At 40.1% G+C, this 22,925-nt stretch overlaps 1 protein-coding gene across 16 annotated transcripts in view; it reads left to right on the top strand.

The window, feature by feature from the left end:
• The window catches only part of DLG2 (discs large MAGUK scaffold protein 2), a 1,060,789-nt gene that overhangs the window by 261,389 nt on the left and 776,475 nt on the right, over positions 1-22,925 (top strand). For 2 of the 16 annotated variants that reach the window (XM_075742459.1, XM_075742453.1), the window contains exon 1: positions 13,523-14,020. The exons of 13 other annotated variants lie outside the window; for them this stretch is intronic. In XM_075742459.1, coding sequence (XP_075598574.1) covers positions 13,901-14,020 — 120 coding nt within the window. In that variant the 5' untranslated portion in view covers positions 13,523-13,900. Of the gene's footprint in view, positions 1-13,453; positions 14,021-22,925 lie in introns of those variants that run through there. One more of the 16 variants, XM_075742471.1, reaches the window with a different exon arrangement.

Below are 22,925 nucleotides of genomic sequence, written 5' to 3'. Positions count from 1 at the left end.
TTCATAGAATCATAAAATGGTTTGGTTTGGAAAGGACCTTAAAGCCCATCTTGTTCCAACCCCCCTGCCATGGGCAGGGACACCCTCCACTAGACCACGTTGCCCAAAGCCCCATCCAACCTGGCCTTGAACATTTCAAGGGATGGGGCATCCACAACCTCTTTGGGCAACCTGTTGCAGTGCCTCACCACCCTCACAGTCAATAGTTTCTTTCTAACATCTAATCTAAATCGACCCTCCTTCATCTTAAATTACCCTTGTTCTGTCACTCCATGCCCTTGTCAACGGTCCCTCTCCAGCTTTTCTGTAGGTCCCTTCATGTACTGGAAGGCTGCTCTAAGGTCTCCCCAGAGCCTTCTCTTCTCCAGGCTCAACAACCCCAACTCTCTCAGCTTGTCTTCATAGGAGAGGTCCTCCAGCCCTCTGATCATTTTTGTGGTTTCCTCTGTACTCGCTCCAACAGCTCCATGTGCTTCTTGTACTGAGGCCCCAGAGCTGGATGCAGTACTCCAGGTGGGGTCTCACCAGAGTGGAGTAGAGGGGCAGGATCCCCTCCCTTGACCTGCTGGTCACGCTGCTTTTGATACAGCCCAGGATATGGTTGGCTTTCTGGGCTGCAAGCGCACATTGCCTGGTCATGTTGAGCTTCTCATCAATCAACACCCAAGTCCTTCTCCTCAGGGCTGCTCTCAATCCATTCTTTGCTCAGCCTGTCGCTGTGCTTGGGATTTCCCTGTCCCACGTGCAGGACCTTGAACTTGGCCTTGTTGAACTTCATGAGGTTTGTGCAGGCCCACCTCTCAAGTCTCTCAAGATCCCTCTGGATGGCATCCCTTCCCTCCAGTGGTGTCGACCGCACCACACAGCTTGGTGAACTTGCTGAGGGTGCACTCGATCCCACTGTCCATGTCACTGACAAAGATGTTAAACAGTGCCAGTCCCAATATCAGTCCCTGAGGAACGCCACTTGTCACTGGTTTCCGCTTGGACATTGAGCCATTGACCGCAACTCTTTGAATGTGACCATCCAGCCAATTCCTTATCCACCGAGTAGTCCATCCGTCAAATCTATGTGTCTCTAATTTAGAGACAAGGATGTTGTGCAGGACAGTGTCAAATGCTTTGCACAAGTCCAGGTAAATGAAGTCTGTTGATCATCCCTTATCCACCAATGCTGTAATCCCATCATGGAGGGCCACCGAATTTGTCAGGCACAGTTTGCCCTTAATGAACCCATGTTGGCTGTCACCAATCACCTCCATGTGTCTGAGCACAGTTTCCAGGAGGATCTGCTCCATGATCTTGCCGAGCACAGAGGTGAGACTGACTGGTCTGTAGTTTCCCAGGTCTTTCTTTTTTTCCTTTTTAAAAATGGGGGTTATGTTTCCCCTTTTCCAGTCAGAGGGAACTTCACTGGACTGCCACGACTTCTCAAATATGATGGAGAGTGGCTTGGCCACTTCATCTGCCAGTTCCCTCAGGACCTCTCATCAGGTCCCATGTACTTGTGCACCTTCAGGTTCCTTAGATGGTCTCGAACCTGATCTTCTCTTACAGTGGGCAGTTCTTCATTCTCACTGCCTTTGACTTCTGAGGCTTGGGCGGTGTGGCTAGAGCACTTGTCAGTGAAGACTGAGGCAAAAAAGTCATTGAGCACCTCAGTCTTCTCATATCCTGGGTAATCAGGTCTCCTGTTTCCTTCTGGAGGGGACCCACATTTTCCCTTGTCCTCTTATCACTAACATACCTATAGAAGCTTTTCTTGTTGCCCTTGATGTCCCTGGCCAGATTTAATTCTATCAGGGCTTTGGCTTTCCTAACCTGATCCCTGGCTGCTCGGACAATTTCTCTGTGTTCCTCCCAGGCTACCTGCCCTTGCTTCCACCCTCTGTAAGATTCCTTTTTGTGTTTGACTTTGTCCAGGAGCTCCTTGTTCTGGGAGTTTTTGCCTGACTTCCTCTTTGTTGGGATGCATTGCTCCTGAGCTTGGAGGACGTGATCCTTGTCAGCTTTCTTGGGCCCCTCTTCCCTTCAGGGCTTTGTCCCATGGTACTCTGCCAAGCAGGTCCCTGAAGATGCCGAAGTCTGCTCTCTTGAAGTCCAGGGCAGTGAGTTTGCTATGCACCCTCCTCACTGCCCTGAGGATCTTGAACTCCACCATTTCATGGTCACTGCAGCCAAGGCTGCCCTTGAACTTCACTTGCCCCACCATCCCCTTCTTATTGGTGAGAATAACGTTCAGCATAGCACCTCTCCTCATTGGATCCTCTATTACTTGGAGAAGGAAGTCATCATCAACACATTCCAGGAACCTCCTCAATTGCTTGTGCCCTGCTGTGTTGTCCCTCCAACAGATATTGAAGTGGTTGAAGTCCCCCGTGAGCATTCAGGCTTGTGAATGTGAGGCTGCTCTTATCTGTCTGTAGAGGGTCTTATCTGCTCAGTCTCCCTGGTCAGGTGGACTGTAGCAGATCCCCACTATAGTGTCACCTGTGCCTGCCCTCCCTTTAATCCTGACCCATAAGCTCTTGGTTGGCTCCTCATCCATCCCCTGGCAGACCTCCATGCACTCCAGCTGATCTTGACATAGAGGGCAACACCCTCTCCTTGTCTCCCCTGCCTGTCCTTCCTAAAGACCCTGTATGCTTCCATTCCAACACTCCAGTCATAGGAGCTATCCCACCACATCTCTGTGATGCCAATGAGATCATAGAGCTGCAGGTGTGCACACATCTCCAACTCCTCCTGTTTATTTCCAATGCTCCGTGCATTTGCATAGAAGTATTTCAGTTGGGCACCTGATGAAACTGACTGACTGGCTTCAGGTGCTCTCCTGCTGTGATCCTTCTCCAGGCTCTAGGATTCTATTTGCTGGCACTGGATTCTCAAATTTTTTAGGACTGTAGATCTTTATGACCCTGTTGGAATTAAAAGGTTACTTATATTATGATTGACAGTAGAGTCTGGCTTTGTTTTCCGAAGAGATTTGATGTTATTTTTGGTTAATGTGTGAACTTGGGCATGCTGTAGCTTCTTTGGGTCAAGGGGAGTGTTATTTCTAAAACTATTTTTAAAAAAGTATTCAGGGAACTGAAAATTTTCCTCTCAGATAAATACGGCTCTAGTCGATTGATATTCTGCTGTCAGCATGCATGTCTCATTCAGTCTTGTCTTCCATGCAAAAGAGATATTGACCCTGTGTACTACACTGAGAATAATTTTGCATATAGATGTAATAGCAAAATGTTTATAGACAGCCCCGTAGCCAGAAAGATTGCCACAGATTTTTAGCTTTTATAAATGGTTACAGAGAAAGCAGTGCCGAAGTCAGTTAGCTTGTGAAATATCATCAGATTATAGCAGTATTTTGCATTTTATAAGATATTTCAACTGAAGACATTATCTGAATTTATCTGATCTTCGCTGCATATGACTCAAGGGAATATTGAAGTGAGAAGAGGACTTCTGTGGAAGAAAGGCGCAAGGCATGGTATTTTAAAAGGAAACCTCTACCTGCTTGGAAATGATAGAACTGGTTAAATAATATCAGTGCAAAAGTGTTCTTTAACTTCTGGGAAATAATAGAATTACTTAGATACTATCAGGGTAAAAAGTTTCTATTCAGACATAACTTGTTGAAAACATTTTGCAGATTGAGATAAAATTTTCAGTGATAAAAAGTTGAAGTGAATAATTTTAACTTTCTAGACTAATTTTAATAATATTTAAATCCTCTATTTTGGTGCTGTCATTTACATTTGTGTTATAGTATTACATGTTAATATTCTATATTTTATTTTTCATATAATGAGTAATTTTTCTTTGCAGAAACAGAACATCTCAATGGTTTAAACTGAAAAAGCTCTTAAGGACATTTTCAAATTTTGACTTTTTGTGCCAAATTCTCCACAGCTCAAGTCACTGCTGTCCAAAAAGAAATAATCATGCTTTGTACACTCATTCTGAGTGCCTACTGGAGGCAAGTAAAGTTGCATCACGCCTGCTATCAGCAACAGTAGAGTGGTATCAGTTTGTAAGTGACAGAAGATCATGAATGGTGAAACCTTTATCTCAAGACACTTGGTTTCCTAGATGCTCCACTTCAACAGGGCAATGCAATTAACAGCCATCAGTGAAGTTGTAAGATAACATACAGAAAGGATAAGTGAAAGACAAAGGTAATAGTGCTGTTACTGAGAAAGACATACACCCTGAGAATTTTGTGTAATTGATTTGTATTTTAAAAATAGGAAACAGCTCTAGAGGTACTAGTGGAAGTGCAATCATAGAATCATAGAATGGTTTGGCTTGGAGAAGGCCTTTAAAGATCATCTAGTCCAACCCCTTGCTTTGGACAGGGACCTTCCACTAGACCAAGTTGCTCTAAGCTCTGTCCAACTTGAGCTTGAACACTTCCAATGATGAGGCATCCACAACTTCTCTGGGCAACCAGTGCCAGTGCCTCATCACCCTCATCATAAAAAAATGTCTTCCTTATGTCCAATCTAAACCTACCCTCTTTAATTTAAAACCATTTTCCCTTGTTCTATCACTACAGGCCCTGGTAAAAAGTCTCTCTCCATCTTTATGAAAGGCTGCAATAAGGTCTCCCCACAGCCAGCTGTTTTCCAGACTCAATAATCCCAACTCTCTCAGCCTTTCCTCATAGAAGAGTTATTCCTTTCCTCTGACCATTTTTGTGGCCCTCCTCTGGACCTGCTCCAACAGGACCATGTCCTTCTTGTGTTGGGGGTCCCAGAGCTGGACACAGTACTCCAGGTGAGGTCTCATGAGAGCAGAGCAGAGGGGAAGAATCACCTCCCTCGATCTGCTTGCCATGCTTCTGTTTTTGCAGCCTGGGCTACGATTGGTTTTCTGGTCTGCAAGGACACATTGCTGGCCCATGACCAATTCTTTATCCACCAGTATTCCAAAATCCTCTACCGCAGGGCTTCTCTCAATCCATTCATCTCTTAATCTAAATTAATACAGGTGATTGCACCAACCCAGGTGCAGGATCTTGCACTCGGCTTTGTTGAACTTCATGAGATTCACATTGGCCCACTCCTCAGGCCTGTCACGGTCCCTCTGCATAGCAATCACTTCCCTCCAGTGTATCAACTGTACAACTCAGCTGGGTGTCATCTGCAAATTTGCTGAGGGTCCACTCAATCCTACTGTCTATGTCGTTAATAAAGATACTCAACAGTACTGGTGTGAGTATGGATCCCTGAGGGATACCACTGATCTCTATTTGGACATTGAGCCATTGACTGCAACTCTGTATGTGACCATCCAGCCAATGCCTTATCCATCAAATAGTCCATAAATCAAATCCGTATCTCTCCAATTTAGAGAAAATATGTTGTGTAGGACCATGTCAAAGGCCTTACAGAAGTCCAGGTAGATGACATTAGTTTCTCTTCCCTTATTCAGCATCACAGTCACTCTATCACTTCATCGTAGAAGGTCAGCAGATTATTTAGGGATGATTTGCCTATTGGGAAACCATGTTGGCTGTCTCTAATCACCTCCCTGCCATCCATATGCCTTAACATAGCTTCCAGAGGATCTGTACTATGATCTTACCAGGCACAGAGGTGAGGCTGACCAGTTGGTGGTTCCCAGGGTCATCCTTTTTAGTCTTTTTAAAAAGGGCTGTACTATTTCCCTTTTTCCAGTCACTGGGTATTTTGCCTGAGTGCCATGACTTTTCAAATACGATGGAGAGCGGCTTATCAGCTACATCTTCCAGTTCCCTCAGGACCATGGGATGCATCTCATCGATTCCCATGGACTTGTGTATGTACAGCTGAAAATAGTACAGCTGAAAAACAGCTGAAAATATTTGGACTTGATGGCTAAAAGAGGAGCTGAAGTAAGGAATGAACTGATTGGGAAAACTCTACAGGAAAAATCTCAGTCCATCATGGGATTTTTTTTTCTGACTTTATTGTTCCTTCTTAGATAAATTCTTAAAGTCTTAGTCTGGGGATTATTTTTATGATTTGGGTAGTACAAGAGAAAAACTATCTAGTTTGGCAAGGTGTCTTCAAATGTTGGGAGTCACAGGTCCCAGAGGAGACACAGATATAGCATGCATCACTAACTTTTGCAGAGATAGGGTGCTGACAAGGATTTTTCTAACATTGGGTATATAATTATACACAAGTAATATGGATGCCAGATTTAAGCACACTCTTCTTAGATTCCAAAGACAAATTGGCAAATTGTATTTGTAAAAGCTCTGGTTGCAAGGGGATCATGTATTTACACTTGTAGAGGTAGATTATTTTGGTTCATTTGGTTGTATTTAAAAGAGAATTCTCTCCACCAGGAGATTTTTTTCCTCCTTCATTTTTGTAATATACTTATTTTGAATATTGTTTTCTTCTTTAAAGAAAGAAAATAGATTATTAGATTTATTACATTATTAGAATAAATAGATTACCTATTTATTCTTTACTGAGACCAATAATACACTTTTGACTCATGAGGCTTCTAGAAATACCTTGATTCTTGATTTGAAATAATTAAAACATAGAAAATATACTAATTCCCTTGTAAATGGTTTCACTAGTTACTTATCTCTTGTTTTCACATGCTATGCGGGTTTGAAATAACTTTTCAAGAACTGGCTGCATTTAAACATATTTTCAAAACATGGTATTTATCTCATTGATCAGATTTCTGGCTGAGGTTTGTTAACGTATTAAGCTAATGACTGTTATCAATTAATGAAGAGGAAAAGTTACAGCATGGCTAATGCATATCTATCATTGTACTCTCTATTGTAAAACATAACACTTTGCTTGTTTAATGAAAATACTGGCTACATCAAAAAAAAAAAAAAAAAAAAAAAAGCCTAAACCTGTGTTTTCTTGAAAACATAGGTTACTTCCACTCTTACAAAATTTTATATCATATTTCTTAATCTAACAATAGGTTCCCTTTAAATAGTTTCCCCTGACTAAAATCACAGTACAAAAAAATAAAAACCTAGGTGTTTTGACACATACAGGTCTTTATCAAGTACAGTACAAAATCAAGTTTTTCTTATACAAATTTACAATCATCAGCTTTAATTTTCATTTTTTAATTTTTTTCCTACAAAAAGACTACAGCAATTTCCTGGATGTAAATTGCTGGAGGTTTATTTTTAAGTACTGTAATAAATGCAGTTGAACTTTGGAAGTTCATTCCTTCTTCATTCATGCTGTTACCATGGAAATATGGATTTTATGCTTAAATGAATTAAGCTTAGTTCATAAATTATAGTTCATAAATTATAAAAGTAAAATGTTAATTCATAATTGGGGAGTGATGGCAAATCATGAAATGATAGACATAATTTTCCCCAAGTTTTTCAGACAATCATGGTAAATGATTTTTTTGGGGGGAAAAACAAGCATAGGCTTCTAATTGTCTAGGCTTTTTACCTAGCATTGAGCTCTACATCTGCGATGAAAATGTGTATTAGAAAGGCCAAACAACCTTGGATATTAACAGTGAAGGTACTCCCTTTCTTATTTTGCTTTTGATATTCTGTCTCACAAATATGCACTTTGCATGCAATCATATCCCTGTGTACATGTGCATGTGTGTGTACATATTAACAATGCAGAATAAATGGGAATCTGTCTATGCACACTTCTATCAAGCTGACAGTCTTACCCTACAAAGGCGAAAGTATAAAAAGCACCATGCACAGATGACAAGCTTCAGCATACAATTACTTTTCCAGTGCTTCAAAATTATAGAGTTGAGGGCTTCACATCTTTCCTGCTAGTTTACCCATCATCATGACCTCTCAGAAGTGGAAAATTAAAAAACACTCCAAAAAGAGCAGTTTTGCTAAGTTAATCTCATTTGAATAAAAGGTGGTATCTTCCTGTTGATCGTCTTCTTGATCTTCATGGAAACATTCCCATAATAAGAATAAAGGACCATTTAAAGCAAAGATTGCATTCCCTTCATTAGAGACTTTGAAAGACATGTTAGACAAATATTTGCCAAGAACAGTCTATGTATAGTTAATCTTCCCTCAGCAAGGGAGACAGACTAGATAATCTGCTAGGATTCCAGATTGCCATGGCCTTTTATATGGCTGTGGATGGAAATACCTTTTCAAAGGTGTTATCATGCATGGAAGGGAGCCTTCCAGTACCTAAAGGGGGCCTACAGGAAAACTGGAGAGGGGTTCTTTATCAGGGAGTGTAGTGACAGGACAAGGGATAATAAGTTTAAACTAAAAGAGGGTAGATTTAGATTAGATATAAGGAAAAAGTTCTTCCCTGTGAGGGTGGTGAGGCACTGGAACAGGTTTGCCAGAGAAGCTATGGAGGCCCCATCCCTGGAAGTGTTGAAGGCCAGGTTGGATGGGGCTTTGGGCAACCTGGTCTAGTGGAGGGTGTCCCTGCCCATGGCAGGGGGGTTGGAACTAGATGGTCTTTGAGGTGCCTTCCAACCCAAACAGTTCTGTGATTCTATGATTCTATGATCATGAGAACGCAGGTCAAGAAGAAAGGCAGCTGTCCTCTCAGAGTCACAAAATGAAACATACATTGTGGAGACAAGTCATCAATTTGAGTGAAATTCAGGAAATTCAGGAAATTCACCTGGGGTCTTCAGAGCTAAAAAAGTCTTCACAGCCTGGGTCTCTCAATGGATGCTCTAATGCAGTCATGCCTTCTCAATCAGTTGGATAGGATGAGATATAAAATAAACTTGGTTGTAGGTTACAGGTACAGCAGAATTAAAATGGGTCTTTCAGTAACTCAAGATGCTTTGTGCAGCTCAGTCTAGTTCCTTTTTTCTGGGTCTCTGTTCCTTGCTTTTTGTATTCTGTTTTAGTGTCACGGGGAGCAATGAGGAGGCCTTTCCTGAGAAATTCACAGTCGTAGAGAAGACTCACAGGATCAGGCCATTGTTTATTGGGTTTTGTTTATTATTTGGCCATATAGTTTCTTTAAATTTGCTTATTATAAATGATTTTATGGCTGTTTTGAAATAGTAACAGCGGCTTGGTTCATAAAATATGTATAAATTCAATATTGAGAAGGTATGATTTCTAAGTAAATTATATGTTTTTCTTATATATCTGATCAAAACCTTCCTCAATGCAACCACAGAGGACAGAAAGCAGAGATCTGGGACATTAGGAAGAAAAGTATTAAATGCTCAAAAATCAGACAATTATATTAAGATTTTACAGGAAAAAGGAAACAGAAAGTTTTCAGGAAAAGCTGTGGCTTAAGTTAAATCAGCCCAGGGGAAGGTCTTTGCTGTTTACTGGCCTGGAAGTGAGGAGGAAGATTTGACCCCGCAACTTTTGCATCAGAATGTTAGGGTGCCAGAGAGATGTTTACAATACTGGAGATGAGAGTTTGTAAATAATCTGTTCAGCCTTTTTCTTTCTCTTTCTGGAAATTTTAAGGTTTGCTGAGCTCCAGCTGCTGATTTAGTTCCTCTGTCTGTTGTGTTTTACTAGACTTTGCTATAATGGAAAGCCTAAGCAAGGCTTCTTGCCAGTTGTGGCTTTTGTTCCACGTTCTTCTTTCTGCAGTTGTTTCCAGATACCCCATAGACTCAATCCACTCTTCCACAGTCAACATTTTCCATCTAGAAACTGTAGACCCCACAACACCCAAGACCTGCGGTCTGTATCAATGCTTCCTCCAATATCCCACCCCCCGACATGGATATTTTCAGTATAATGAAATTCCTGTAGCTGTAGAAAATAACATTTTTATGACAATTTAAAGTCTCAGAAATGGGGAAATGAGTAAAATCGTTCCAGTTTACAGCTCATGTGCTGAAATCGGAGGCATTTAAGTAATGCAGGACTAGGGTGCTATATAGATTGTATCACTGCAGTGTGCAAAAGCAGAGTGTGATGGAGCATGACTGTAGCCATAGTGCCATGACTGCACAGGCCAGTACCTCCAGCATCACTGCAAAAAGAGGGAGAATTACACCCCTGGCTGCTGAAAGTCGGTGGCACGGATTATCAATGTTGATACTAATAAGAGTTGCATGGCCAGACCCTGCAGATGGCTTTGTAAACCACCGTTACACCCCACTCCCTGTAGATGTATGCTGTCCCCTCTTTTGAAGGACAGGAGTGGCATTTCTCTCTCTGTCCATTCAGAGAGCGACACCCCCTCTTCTTCAGTCCTTTCCCCCTCTGTTTTCTGGGTTTTTTTCTAGATAATCTCTGCTTTCCTTGCGATCATCAGATGATGATCACAAAATCTGTCTCATTGCAGCAAGCCTTTTAAAAGCAATTTATAATATTTACCCACAAATGTGGTGACTAGATGAAGTGGGGCACATTACACTGTTGTAGAGCAAACCCTGAAGAGCATCGCTTTTTTTTTTTTCTTTTATTGTTACTCTCCTTTAAAATACCACCCTTTCCATAATTCCTGGGGAAAAAAAAAAAAAAACCATGAAAATGGCGAGGATGCTGAGGATGAAAATGTGACTCCCCAGTATGGTTTCATTGCTCCCCTACAAGGTTTTCTACCGTCTTGTGCTTGTACAGTGCTGTAGCGCAGTGGGGGTCCTTGACCACAGCTTCGGGATACGATGGCAATAGGTCATTTCTATTACTAGCACTACTGTTACTACTACTACTGCTACTTGCTCCTGTTGCTCTTCGGGGCAGTGACAGATGCTGCAAAGGACTGTCCCCCACTCACTGCTCCGAAGCAGACTGCCCGTGGGGCCTCCTGAGATCAAGGTCTTCCAGGACAGCACGTTCCCTCTGCTCTCTTTGAACCTCTGCAGACAATTAGGGTTTCCTTCCAAGCTCTCCCTTCTGCCCTTCTGAAGGCACAGGAGGATAAAGTAACGATGAAATTTCACAGCTCAAGATACTGGCTCCAGTGGTTTCTGTCATCTAAGAATATTCAGGTCACAAGTTCTGTGTCTTTTTAAAGAGGGTCTGTAATGTAGCTCTTTTGGACTACTGTCTCTCTACTGTTTTTATGTTTAACTTTTTTTTTTTTTTTTTTTTAACGGAGTAACTTCTTTCATCTCTGGGGTTCTTCCCTGTGATCTCCTCTTTAAAGAGGCCCCGAGCACTTGAAATGTGCTGCTATTTTTGGCATGTCTGGCAGACTCGGGCAAGGCTTTTTCCTCACTCATTGTTATCAACTCTATGTCAAAGAAAGTAAACATCACCAATATGTGATGCTTTTGAGTAGCTGTTAGTCATAATAAAATATTGTATGTCCTTGATGAGACTGCCGCCTTTAACAATTAGACTGCTGCAATAAGAAATGTTTTGGCAGAGGTGAACCAGCCCTGCAGGGATCTGCTTGTGTAGATTACCTGAAGTAGCCCCTGCAAAACGTGTTAGGTTGGTCTGCTATCAAAGTAATACCGTGTTGCCTGGTACAGAGGTTTCAATTTTCCAGCAAATTCTCAAACGCCCCACAGTTATTATAGGAGGCATCTGCCGCATGGTTGGGAGTCTTCCCTTCTCACTCTTACAGTATTATGAGGGTCAGGATCTGTAATTTCCTGGATAACTTTTCCTTCTTAGACACTCAGGAGTCATGGGAGGTTTTTCTGAGTGAAGACTTTGGGACTGCATTACTTCTTGCTTTCCTAAATGAGTCTGAAGCCTTTTGTACAGGTGATCGCTTGGGAATCGTACAGTTACGCAGCCCTGCTTTCTTTTTGTGAGATTCCTATTTTCCCCAGTTTGGGTTTATTTGCCTAAAACCAAAACCATTAACTTTTTAGCATCATGAAGAAGAAAGTTGTTTCAAAGACTTTGCTGACTGAAACCTTGTGTAATTCCTTTGGCAGAAGGGAGGCTTGAATTTGATTTTCATATGCAGCTACATGCTTGCCTGAGCCTTGCCTCGCTGTTCAGGACTGTGCATCTATTCATCTTTGCTTTTTGAACTGCATTTCTCTGGTGGATCAGAATTCCCCAAGATCTGTGATATTTTTTCAATGACTAAGATGCTTAATTTTAATTGTTAATGTACTGTACTGCAAAATAAACCATGATTCTTTTCCCTTTCTGTTCATTTGAAGAGTGTCAGAAAAATACATCAATTAATTGTCCCATGCTTTTGCTGAGCAACACGTTACTATGTTTTCGCTGATTTGATGGATATTGCTGCAGTGGAAGTCTGAATTATCGTAACTTTGGGATATCCCAGCTTTATGAACAACGGCATCTAGACCCCAGTTTCATTACTAATAAAAATTGTGGGATTAGATTTAAGAACAGGGTTCATCTCTTTTCTTCTAGAAGTCACTGCTTGTGCCAAAGAAGGTTGTGATTACTAATTACTTAATTTGTATGACAGATGGAGCTGGGGATCAAATTAAGTAGCTGTCTTAGGATACATTGTAGAGCAATATCTAGCTTTAAACACGACTGCCTTTTTCGTTCCTAAAAAAAGGCACAAACAATGACAGGCTAAAAATAGCTGTTCACTTGGAGTTGACGACAGTTTCTGAGAGCTTGTCTTTAGGAAGATGTTGGAAAAAACCCTGCTGTCTTTTCCCCTCCCCCCTTTTTTTCTTCTTTAAACGCACGTCCTTCTGTTGAAGCTTCTTCACCTCATTGCCCGCAGAAAGATACCCACTGACTTTGATAGGACTTCAGTATTTCTGCAGATTTCCAAGGGGGTTTACGTAAAGCATTATTTAAAGAAATCCTAAAAGTCACTGCAGATATTTCTATTAAGTTATGCTTATCCTACACAAATTGCTCTGTGCTGATAGAGAAGGAGGTAGTAAAGCCTTTTCCACTCTTTGCCTCCCACAGTATCTGCTGCAGTGAAAAAAAAAAAAAAAAAGAAAAAAAAAAGAAAGGCTCTTTTCTGGTTTTATTCCTGAAGACTGCTTCATAATTCAGTATGAATATCGGTGGTTCCCGGTGCTGTAAACAAAGAGTTGAATCTTTGACTTCGTGTCCCTGCAGTCTAGTAAACAATCAGTTAATTTGTAGCATCCCAGCAGTTGACAGGAGTGAAAGAAGTGGTTTGATCTTATTTTTGTGCTTGTGAATTAAAGCTTTGCCTTCTGGCTAGGTTCTGAGTTCCCTCCTTCTGGAAGATATTTGAGCATTTTAAATTCAGAATATGTAGTTACAAATGTGAGGGCACAGCCTTCTTCAGGCTTTCTCTGCTTTCGTTTTAATTTTTCTGTGTTTTTAATCCCAGCAAGCAAGGAAGCAGTTTGAAAACGATGTCCAGTGTCTGAGCTGGGAGCACAATGCCATTCAGGATCTTTAGAACTAGTCCGCTGCATTTTTATTAAATGAGAGTGAAGGAGTAGGTGGGACTTTTTATTTAAAAATAGATTAGCACAGGGGACTGAACTTGCATTTGAGGAAACGTTAATAAGCCAGCCAGCCATTGTCCTTAATCAGAGACTGTATTTGTAAGTAGAACATGTTGAATCTGTCATGATTGATGACGTTGTCTTTGTTAAAAGGGATGCTACATCTTTAACAAGAGCAGACAGAAACAGTGGAGAATCTACAGTAAATTTGAGAACTGGAAGAGAAACCTTTCTTCATTTTTTCCATGTATAATGTTTGTAAAATACTGAAAAGAAAAACATCAAAGCCAGGGGGAAATAGAAGTAACTCGCTGCTTACATTTTAATTCCTCACCTTTCCCCTCTGGGTGAGTTCCCCCTCCTTTTTCCCCCCTGAATTTAAAATGCTGAAAGGAAAAGCAACTGAGGTCCAAGTTTCAGATGCTGAATTCTCTGCTAATTGAAATTACTGGGCATATTTCTATATATAGTCGATGAAGAGATATGTAGCTTTCACTCAGTGCCTTCAAGACATGTCTTTTTGTAGTCAGAAAAACAGAGATGCATTTTCAAACTGACAGAGGGAACGGATGCTCCTTAGTAGCACATGCTCGGGATCGTGTGTGTACCGTTTGTGCAGAGCAGAGACGCTGAATACTGGTCCATATGCTCCTTGTTTACTGCGATGTTTTTTGCATGTTACTGTGCACTCCGGACTAATGTGAAGGTAAGAGGAGACGAGACAACAATTTGGCAGGAATGTACATGTAAAACCAGCTGCAGAAAATGTCTACCTTGTGTTGCTGAGTACTTTGGAATTGCTAGCTGAACAGGCATATTATTACAGGTGGTTGTGGAGGCTTTGTTTTATCGGTGTCTGTGTAGCTAAAAGCATAGAAGCATGTTTTCATTTTGCAGCTTAGTGACCTTCAGTTTTTAACCGCTTGCAGTTCAGGATCTGGGCTTGTATGATCTGATAAACATGTTTTGCTACTGTCCAGGTAGGCCAGAAACAAGATGCCAAAGGCTGTTTGTGCAAGGCTACATAGCTTTATATAGGATAAAATGCCTGTACTCTAGTCCCCCATGCATCCTCCAAGTGATGCTGCTTGCATGCTGTCTTGTTGATTCCTTGTCTGAAAACCGGGGGGTCTTGCTGCTGTTATCCAGGTTGTCTTTTTTTTTGGTGCTGATTTCTTTCTAATTTGAACCAAAATGCATACAAACAAATTACAAGCAATGTCCTAAGAAATAAACAAGGGATTATTACTGCAGAATGCTACAGAAAAATGCCAGCTGGCAGCACTGGTCTCACAGTAACTATTAAGCAGCATTTGTCACTCATGTCAACGTTTGCTCGCTCTGTTAATTAGGATCAGAACTTCAATATAAGTTGCTGGGTATATTACCTTCTCTGCAGGTAGGACAATATTAGCAGACAGGATCATTGGCATTGAACTGAGCTCTAAGCCAAGCTGTGGGCCAGCTGTGGGAATCCAGTTGCATAATTTAAATGAATTACAGTCCTCAGTCAACATATTGGGGAGGTACTTTTGGCATTCCGGCTTTTTTAAGTTCAAATGAGTGTGTCTGTCTGGGAAGGAAAGCACTGGCAAATGCCGGCGAATCACAGTTAGAACTGTTTTACCTGGAGAAATAATTGTAAAGGATATTTTGCTTTCAAACTGCTTTAAGCATGCCTCTGAACTAAAGTGAGATTTCTGTATTTGCACTTGGTTTGATAACAAGGAAGTTCATGGTTTTTTATTCGGTCAAAATATTTTTTGGCCATTTGATTAAAAAAGTCTTTTGCATTGAAAGCTCACATTCTAACAGTCTGCTCCTATGTATGTGGTCAAAGTCTGTACTGCTGATTGCTTTACTGAATTTCTAAGCTTTCACATTTTGTTACTTTCTAATTAACTTTTGCAATTCACTTTTTGTGCCACTTCTAAGGAGGAAGGTGAAAAATATATTTTCTTTGAGTATGTGGGTAACAAGCCAAAACATACAAGTTAAAACTTTTAATGCTCTTCTGTCTTCCTAAAATACATCCATTGTCTTTTCCTTATGCTTTCCCTATAATGTTTTTGGCAGTTTAGTAAATTATATTCACATTATATGCCCTGTGTTCAATGCAGTAAATTGTCAATAAAGAAATCTTTTGAGACCAACCATTTTTTATTGCTCATTTTGTCCCCCAGCCTGCAGTACTGTGCTGAAAGTGTTCTGTTAAAGTGAGTCTGTTGTTGAGAAATGATTTCTCAGTCTAAATAAGTCCAGGGAAAATTTCAATATGATTATTTTTGCTGTAATTTCCACTAGATGATACCTTATCAGTAAGTACCACAGCAACTATTCTGAGTCTCATGGGTTTAACTTTTGAAATGTCATTGTTTCCATTCATAAACACAGAAAAAAGTGAAAGGTTTGTACTAGCCCAAGTCTGATGATTGTTTGGATAAGATAGATAGTTTTAATTTGTTGGAACTTCTTCAACTGTTAAGTGTCTCTGGAATAGTTGTTTGATATACAGTATCTGTTATTTACATGATATTGTTCTAAGGATGTTATCTTCATTTAGTCTAATTTCAGCAAACTAATCCACTTTCAATGTATACTTTGATCATATGCTTTCCAAGCTGAAACGTCAAAAAGCTGCACAAACTTTGCAAATCCCCCCAGGCACTGCCCAAGTATGGCAGCGCCCCTTCAATCTTCAGTAATTGCTGTTTTCTTTTTCTGACATTGAAAATTACTTAATAAATAGGAGTTTATTGAAAGGTGCTCCCCATGCCTGGTCATTCTGAAATATATTACATAGTGTTTCTCCAGAACTCTGTTGCTTTTAACTTGGTTGGCACTAACATAAGCCACAGCTTTATGGGTGGCCAAAATAAATGAAATACATTATAAAACATCTGTTTCGCGTTTTGTATTTTCCCCCTTTTAAATGGGTGGAAAAAATCGTAGTGGTTCTCAAATATTTTAGTCTTTAAGTCATAAGATAGAATTAAACTATAAGTACAGGCTGTAACAGGAAATAGATTCGCTTGCCCTGGAAAGTGAAAAAGCAAAGCAATTGGGTCTGGTTCTGATGGCAGCTGCAGTTTATGGCTTTAGAGAAAGCAGATTTTTCAAGTTCAAGGTAGGACTCTCGTTTCTTGATTGCCAGTCTATCTGAAACTGCCCATGTGAACTTACTTGGCATAGGCAGACTTGTAAAAAGAGGTCTACTCCACGTATTCTTAATCAAAGCCTGTTTTTACAGCTGACTAAAGAATAGTACTGACCATGAACATATACCTGCCTAAGTGAATAATTATTTCTTCCTGCCTGAGCAGGAACAAAGTCAGTGGTTAAAAAGGGCACAAAGATGTCTGAGAAGTTATGAGCAAAATATCTTTCTCTGTCAGAGTTTCTCTGGACCTACTACTTTTAAAAATGAAATTCAACTTGAATTAAAAAAAAAAAAAAAAAAAAACTATTGCTTATTATTGCCTGTTTACGAGACACAGGGTTTTAAAATTTTAATTTTTTTTTAAATTTTTTGAGTAATATCTTTCTTACTCTGTCATGTATTCACAATTTTGTACCTCAGTGGAAGATATCACACATTAGCATGGAAGTCAGGGAATTAAAATGTAAAAGCAACGCCTCCACGATCAGAAGTGCTCTTGTGGAAATGTGCAGTGTGCCTGAAAAAGTGAACTCCTGCTACATACAGTAGGTAAATATATTGTTGTATATTCAGCATGACTAAGTCTCAGGAGCACGGGCTAACTATGGCAGGGGGCTGCCCAGTGTCAAATATTTGTAGTTTTAGTTGTGCCCACTGTGTATTGAAAATATTTTATGTATTTATATGCAAGAGATTTTTAGAGGTTGCCATTAAAATTTTTCTGTTCTTGGCTTAAATTCCCTCAGACTTTAAATTCCCTCAGTATTTCTTGTAAAACTGGGAAACATTGCAAATCTTTAGGTTCCATTGTCTGAGCTAAGCTTGAAAAACTTTTATGGACTGGGGTCTTGCTTTTCTTAAAAGTTTGTAGTTTTACCTTCCACTTCCCTTGATGAATTCTATGCGTAGTTCTGAAAGATTTTACTGTGAATCTGGGCTGCTATTTCTGGCTGGCAGTTTGAGGGTCTTACTGGAGGCAGAGCTGGTGCTTCTGGGAATTCAAGTAGCAGGGACGATGTCTTTCATTTGTACTTTAGCATGGGGCTTGATGTGAGCGCTGGGCTCTCTCACCTTGAAACACGCTCTCAGCAGCAGTCAGCACTGGCTTCTTTGGGGTCATCTGAGCTTCATGTAAAGATCAGGGTCTTTTTTTTTTTTTTTGGTTATGAATTCAGATCCGTACCCTTTGAAGTGCCAAAGGCTTCCCAGGAGGTTCAGAGGTACTTCAGCAGGAGTTTAAGGCTGTCTTCATGTTAATGGGTACACTTGGCACCTCACAGAACTGAGCTCCTACCTGAACACTTGGGTTAACTAAGAGCCTGATTGCTGACTTTGGGTCACCGTGGTGGTGACAGAAGTTTTCTACATATGATCCCTTTTACCTCCTGTGCTTCAGCTAAAAGATTGTGGAAGCCTGTGTCAAACAGTAATCATGAAGTGGTTTATGGCTGAAATTTTGACCTATGCATTGTCATTTTTCGAGGATCTCGGATGATGCAAAGGACCTGTTGGGGTAGGAATGGAGTACGGCCATGGCCCTTGGAGGGTGCTAGGAGCTAGCATCCTTTAATCACTTTAGCGCTCTCTGTTCGTCCTCTTGTCCCACCCACATTTCAAAAATATATGTAGGTATTTTAACCTAGCAGTTTCCAATTGCAACATAAGTTGCGGATTAAGTAATAAAAGCAGAAGAATCATAGTACCAAATATCAAAATGTTTCATTGCTGAAAGCTGCAAAATGTCACAAATGCCAACTGAGCTGCTGAATTCTGTTTACATTTTTACACACAGCTGTAACTCTTCCCCTCTCCCAGTGTAAATTAATGATATAGCTACATAATGAAGTTGTGTATATCACATATTTCAGCACCCGTACCAAGAATTATTCTGGTCTTCCAAAGGAGAAGAGTTTATGGATCTTCCAGGCATGGGCCTGTATCGCCAAAATATGTTCTGCTGTAGTCTTGTGGTATTTTTGGAAATGGGGGATGAAGTCAAAAGGATTTGGACTCCCAGCTCTCACAGACTGCCAGACATGGTCCTTGGTTTCTTATGCATATTTTTCTCCTGTAAATGTTCTATCATGCACCGTTCTCTAGCACCTCTCTATTAAGCAAGGAGCAGTTCAGAAGTCCCACGAACGGCTTTGATATAACATTTTAAAAGGACTAAGCAGGAAAGAGTGGTTTCTCACTTTTTCTAATGTAATTAAGAATAGAATCAAGGGTAGTTTTTAGTTGGTTTACTCCTTTTTGTAATTCTGATTATGTCTGACAGTCTGACTTAGTGTACTCATAACTGCATAGTCATAACTACAAGTGGCAGGTCAAAGTATGGTTCCTCTACTACTGTAGGACACCAAGGCAAAATGTATGTTAGTACTAGAAAGCAAACAGAGTTGGGGTGGAATTTCCACTTTGACAGGTTTGGGGACAAGGAAAAGGATAATATTATGTAGGTTGTGAATATCTAGTTGCATTTCTGTAATATATCTTGTCATCTGTTTATAAAATGTTTGACTAGGCTATAAAATAAGCAAGACCTCGAACTTTATAAGGGATTTGTTTAACAACTGCAGGATGTAGCCTTGAGAGCTAAAAACAGCTGAGCTGTTTGTATTGCTGTCATCTCTTTGTTAAATAAAGATGGAATTTTAGGGAAGAGATAACTCATTGCACAAAGGGGTTAGTGATATCTTGGACCAGCTTCTACAAAGAGAGGTCCCTCAAAATTATGACAGTAGTAATATCACAGCATTTCTTTCTTTTGGTAGCTTGCTGCACCTGTTACTAAAATATATTGCTACTGCCCACTCTCAAGCTTCACAGGAAGTTAAAGTTCTCATTTATGGCTCAGTTTTTGCAATCACACCAGTGATGTTAATAGAAGTTCTGGTAGACAGGAGATCTGAATCCCATCTCATACAGTTCAAATAGTAGTTCTGTCTGAATACGAAGTACATGATTTGAATCCTGAAGACTGATTTTGCCACTTCTGAAATCAAAGTTGGCCAGATTTGCAAGTATTTAAAATACCTAAGTATGTACTTTACCACTCTGCCCAGCTGCAAGTGTTGATTTACAACACATGGCCATAGCAAGTTATGAATCAAAGGGGTAATTAGAATAGATTAATAACGCAGCAGCAGCTCTGGTTTTCTAGATATAGAATGATTGGGACTATATTTAACCCATAGACCAGAATAATATTCCCTTAAAGGCCATTATAAATGTGTGAATAGGTACAGAGATGCTAAAATGACAAGCACAGTATAAGAAATTAAATCCACTACTAAGAATTCTTTATGAACACAAAGCAAATATGAATATTATGCTATAGGGATAAGGGGTACTTATCTAAAGTTAGGAGAGTTAGTCACAAAAATAGTGGTTGGAAGATAGACAAGTTAGGCACTATTTTCTTCATTCAGAAATTTCTGGATAGATACTCATACCAAGAAAAATATTTCAATTCTATTTTGTGTCTCCCATTTTAATGTGGGCTCATTAGAGCTTATCTGATGAGCTATTCTTATCAGAGATATATAATTGGCCTTTTTGTTAGAGGAGAATTGAAAAGATCTATGACTGTAAAACTATTTAAATTTGTTGGGTTTTTAAGATGTGCAAGTAACTAGAATATAATATCATGTCTATATGTGACAATTTTATGTTTATATAAAAATGATGAAAAGTTAAATCCTCTACTGTTAAATCACTGCTGACAGACTTGCCCTATGCACTTAAGATGCCAGTGTTTGTGTGATTTTTATGAGATTGCAGAGAAATTAGATCAACAATCCTGACAGCAATGCTGCCTACAAAATATTGAGGAAAGTGCAGTGGACCCAGGCAAAAGTAAGGTGGTTTTTTTTCTTGGGAAACTCTGCCACTCCTATCACCCGGATGGGGAGAAGTGGAGAAGACCATTAATCAGTGATGGATGGAGTTGATAATAGCTTGCCACAATTAAAGGCTGCCCAGCCATCTCTCATGGTTAGCTTCTATCTACATTCACTTCCAACTTCATCTGTTTCTCCTGTCCCATTTGCTCATGCTAAGTTGGATAAAGATAATCTGTCTGTGGTTGAGTGGAGTGTTGCATTTTCTAGGGCTAGTCTTCACAGGTGTGTCCTCTCTTACTGCTGCTGGTTGTATATATATTTTGGACATGCTGAGATGTTTTGTTCCTACCCAGGCCTCTGTGTTTTTGGCATGGGATGAATGAATGAAATGTTTGTACCTGGTTTTGGATGAGGAAGCCCTCACCTCCTTCCTTCCGTGATATCCTTATAGACAGTGGGAGACAAGGAAAGTGTCTTTTGGGAGTGAAGATGCAAAAGAAGATTCCAAAAGAACTGATATTTTTTCAGTTGTGGACACATATCAAAGAAGTGAACTCTGGAACGCATTCAGACAGCCTGCATTCCACCTGTGTCCCCATGCCAAAATAATGAGTGATAGCTACAGATTAATGACTAATACAGAAGTTGCAGAATGAAAAAAAAAAACAAAACCTATTATTAAAAGCATAACCGTCACTGTTTTCTCAGAGGAGGAGGAGGTGGCTGATTTTCCCCTTTGTATCTCCAGAGAGATCTGAGTGTTTGAAGTTGTATAAATTCTCCTGATAACTGAGTAGCTTCCAGACTTCTTCTGGAAAGACAAGTAAAACAAAATCCGAATCCCATAAAAACAAATCAAAGAAACCTGGGCACAAGCATTTTTGTTTTAGTCTCACTTTCACCAAAGAGGTAAACCTCTCAAATTTCGAATAGGAATCTCTGCAGAGAAGTAATTGGAAAGGCTTGCCTGCCTTTGATAGCACAGATGATCATTAAAACCTTAGAAAAGGAGGATTGACTGGAGAAGTAAAACTCAGAAGAGCATTTTCATCCAAGTTGCAGGACAGATGAAGAAAAATATCATAGATACTTCACACATATTTGCAGATATTTTGGACAGGATTTTCAGCCTGCTCCAGATTTGTTTTCAAAACTTCAGTTTTCATTTGCAAACAAAAATAAGTGGCCAAGTTTTCAAGTTAGACAGAACAATCATAATTAATCTAGTCTGTCAGTGCAGACTGTAAAACAACCATGAATTGTTGGAGGAAGCATACATCTCTTGACACCTGCCGTACCTTTCAGAAAAACATTCTGTTTCTGGTGAACAATTTCTGATGAGGGAGAACCTCTCACAACCTTTACAAATGTATTATTCCAGGGGTTAATTAGTCTGTTGGAGATGTGTGCCATATTTCTAGCCTGCATTAATCTAGTTTCAGCTTCCAGCTTTTGGGTCACTTTCAGTTTTTTGCTACATCTTAATCTGCTGGACTGAGGGTTCCACTGCAAAGGGTTGTTCCCCTTGTGAGTAGCTCTAGGCTGCATGAAGGCATCACCTAATCATCTCTTTGATTAAGTAAATAAACTGAGCTCCTGGCATCTTTTACTGCAAAGCATGATTGCCAGAGCTCTCATCCCTCTCATGACTCGTCTTTGAGCTCTCTCCAGTTTCACAGCAGGCCTCCTGATCTGTGCGTGCCACAGCTGCACGCAGCCTCAGAGCAGTTGCAGCCTCGTGCAAAAGTAATAAATGTCCTGGCTCCCGCTAAAGATACTGTCTGTATGTCCAGGGTTATGTTGGCTCCTTTAGCTGCATTTCTGCACTGGGAGTTCACGTTCTGTCCCGTATCTAGCAGGATTGCCATCTGCTTAACAGCAGATCTCTCTGGAAAGTGTCCATCAGGAAGGGTTGCTTTCTTTATTCCCAGAGTCAGGACTTTATTGCTGTCTGTGTTAAAAAATACGTTGATCTGTATCAGTGGCCCGTCTTATGCACCATTTACCACACTGCCTTTTTTTCTGTCATTGCTAAATCTGGTCAGTAGTAAGTGACTGTGTTTTCTCCCAGATTGATCAACATTTGAAAAACATAAGGCCAGGACCAGCCCCTGAGGATCCCGCTGAACATAGCTGATCAACTGTCCCATTTGTAATTGCATTCTGAATCCTGTTGGTTAGACACTTTTTAATCCATTTAATGTGTGCCATTTTGATTTTGTTTTTAATAAAATTTCATGCAGCACCGTGTCAAATGATTTACAGAAGTCTAAGTATATTATATCAATGTTGTTGCCATTGTCAGCCAAATTTGTAATCCCATCTGAAAAAAGATAGCCTGTTAGTTAGCTTGACAGGATCTGTTTTCCATTAACCTGGCATTATGTGCATTTCTTTCCTTCAGAAATTAATATATATTTTATCAGCAACTCCATGCTAAGTGCTGTTGAAAAAAAAAAAAAACATAAGTAGCACAATAGAAATTGCTAGGAATGAATCTCTTTAAACCCAGTCCTTGTTTAAGTCTCTATTTAGAAATCTATCTCTAGCTGTGCACTAAGTGAAAGTCAGGAACTAGTGAAGGGTTGATCTTGCAAAACAGGGAT

This window comes from Balearica regulorum, chromosome 1 (assembly GCF_011004875.1).
Source record: "Balearica regulorum gibbericeps isolate bBalReg1 chromosome 1, bBalReg1.pri, whole genome shotgun sequence".
Taxonomy (NCBI): domain Eukaryota; kingdom Metazoa; phylum Chordata; class Aves; order Gruiformes; family Gruidae; genus Balearica; species Balearica regulorum.
This window is presented reverse-complemented; position numbering and strand designations above follow the sequence as displayed.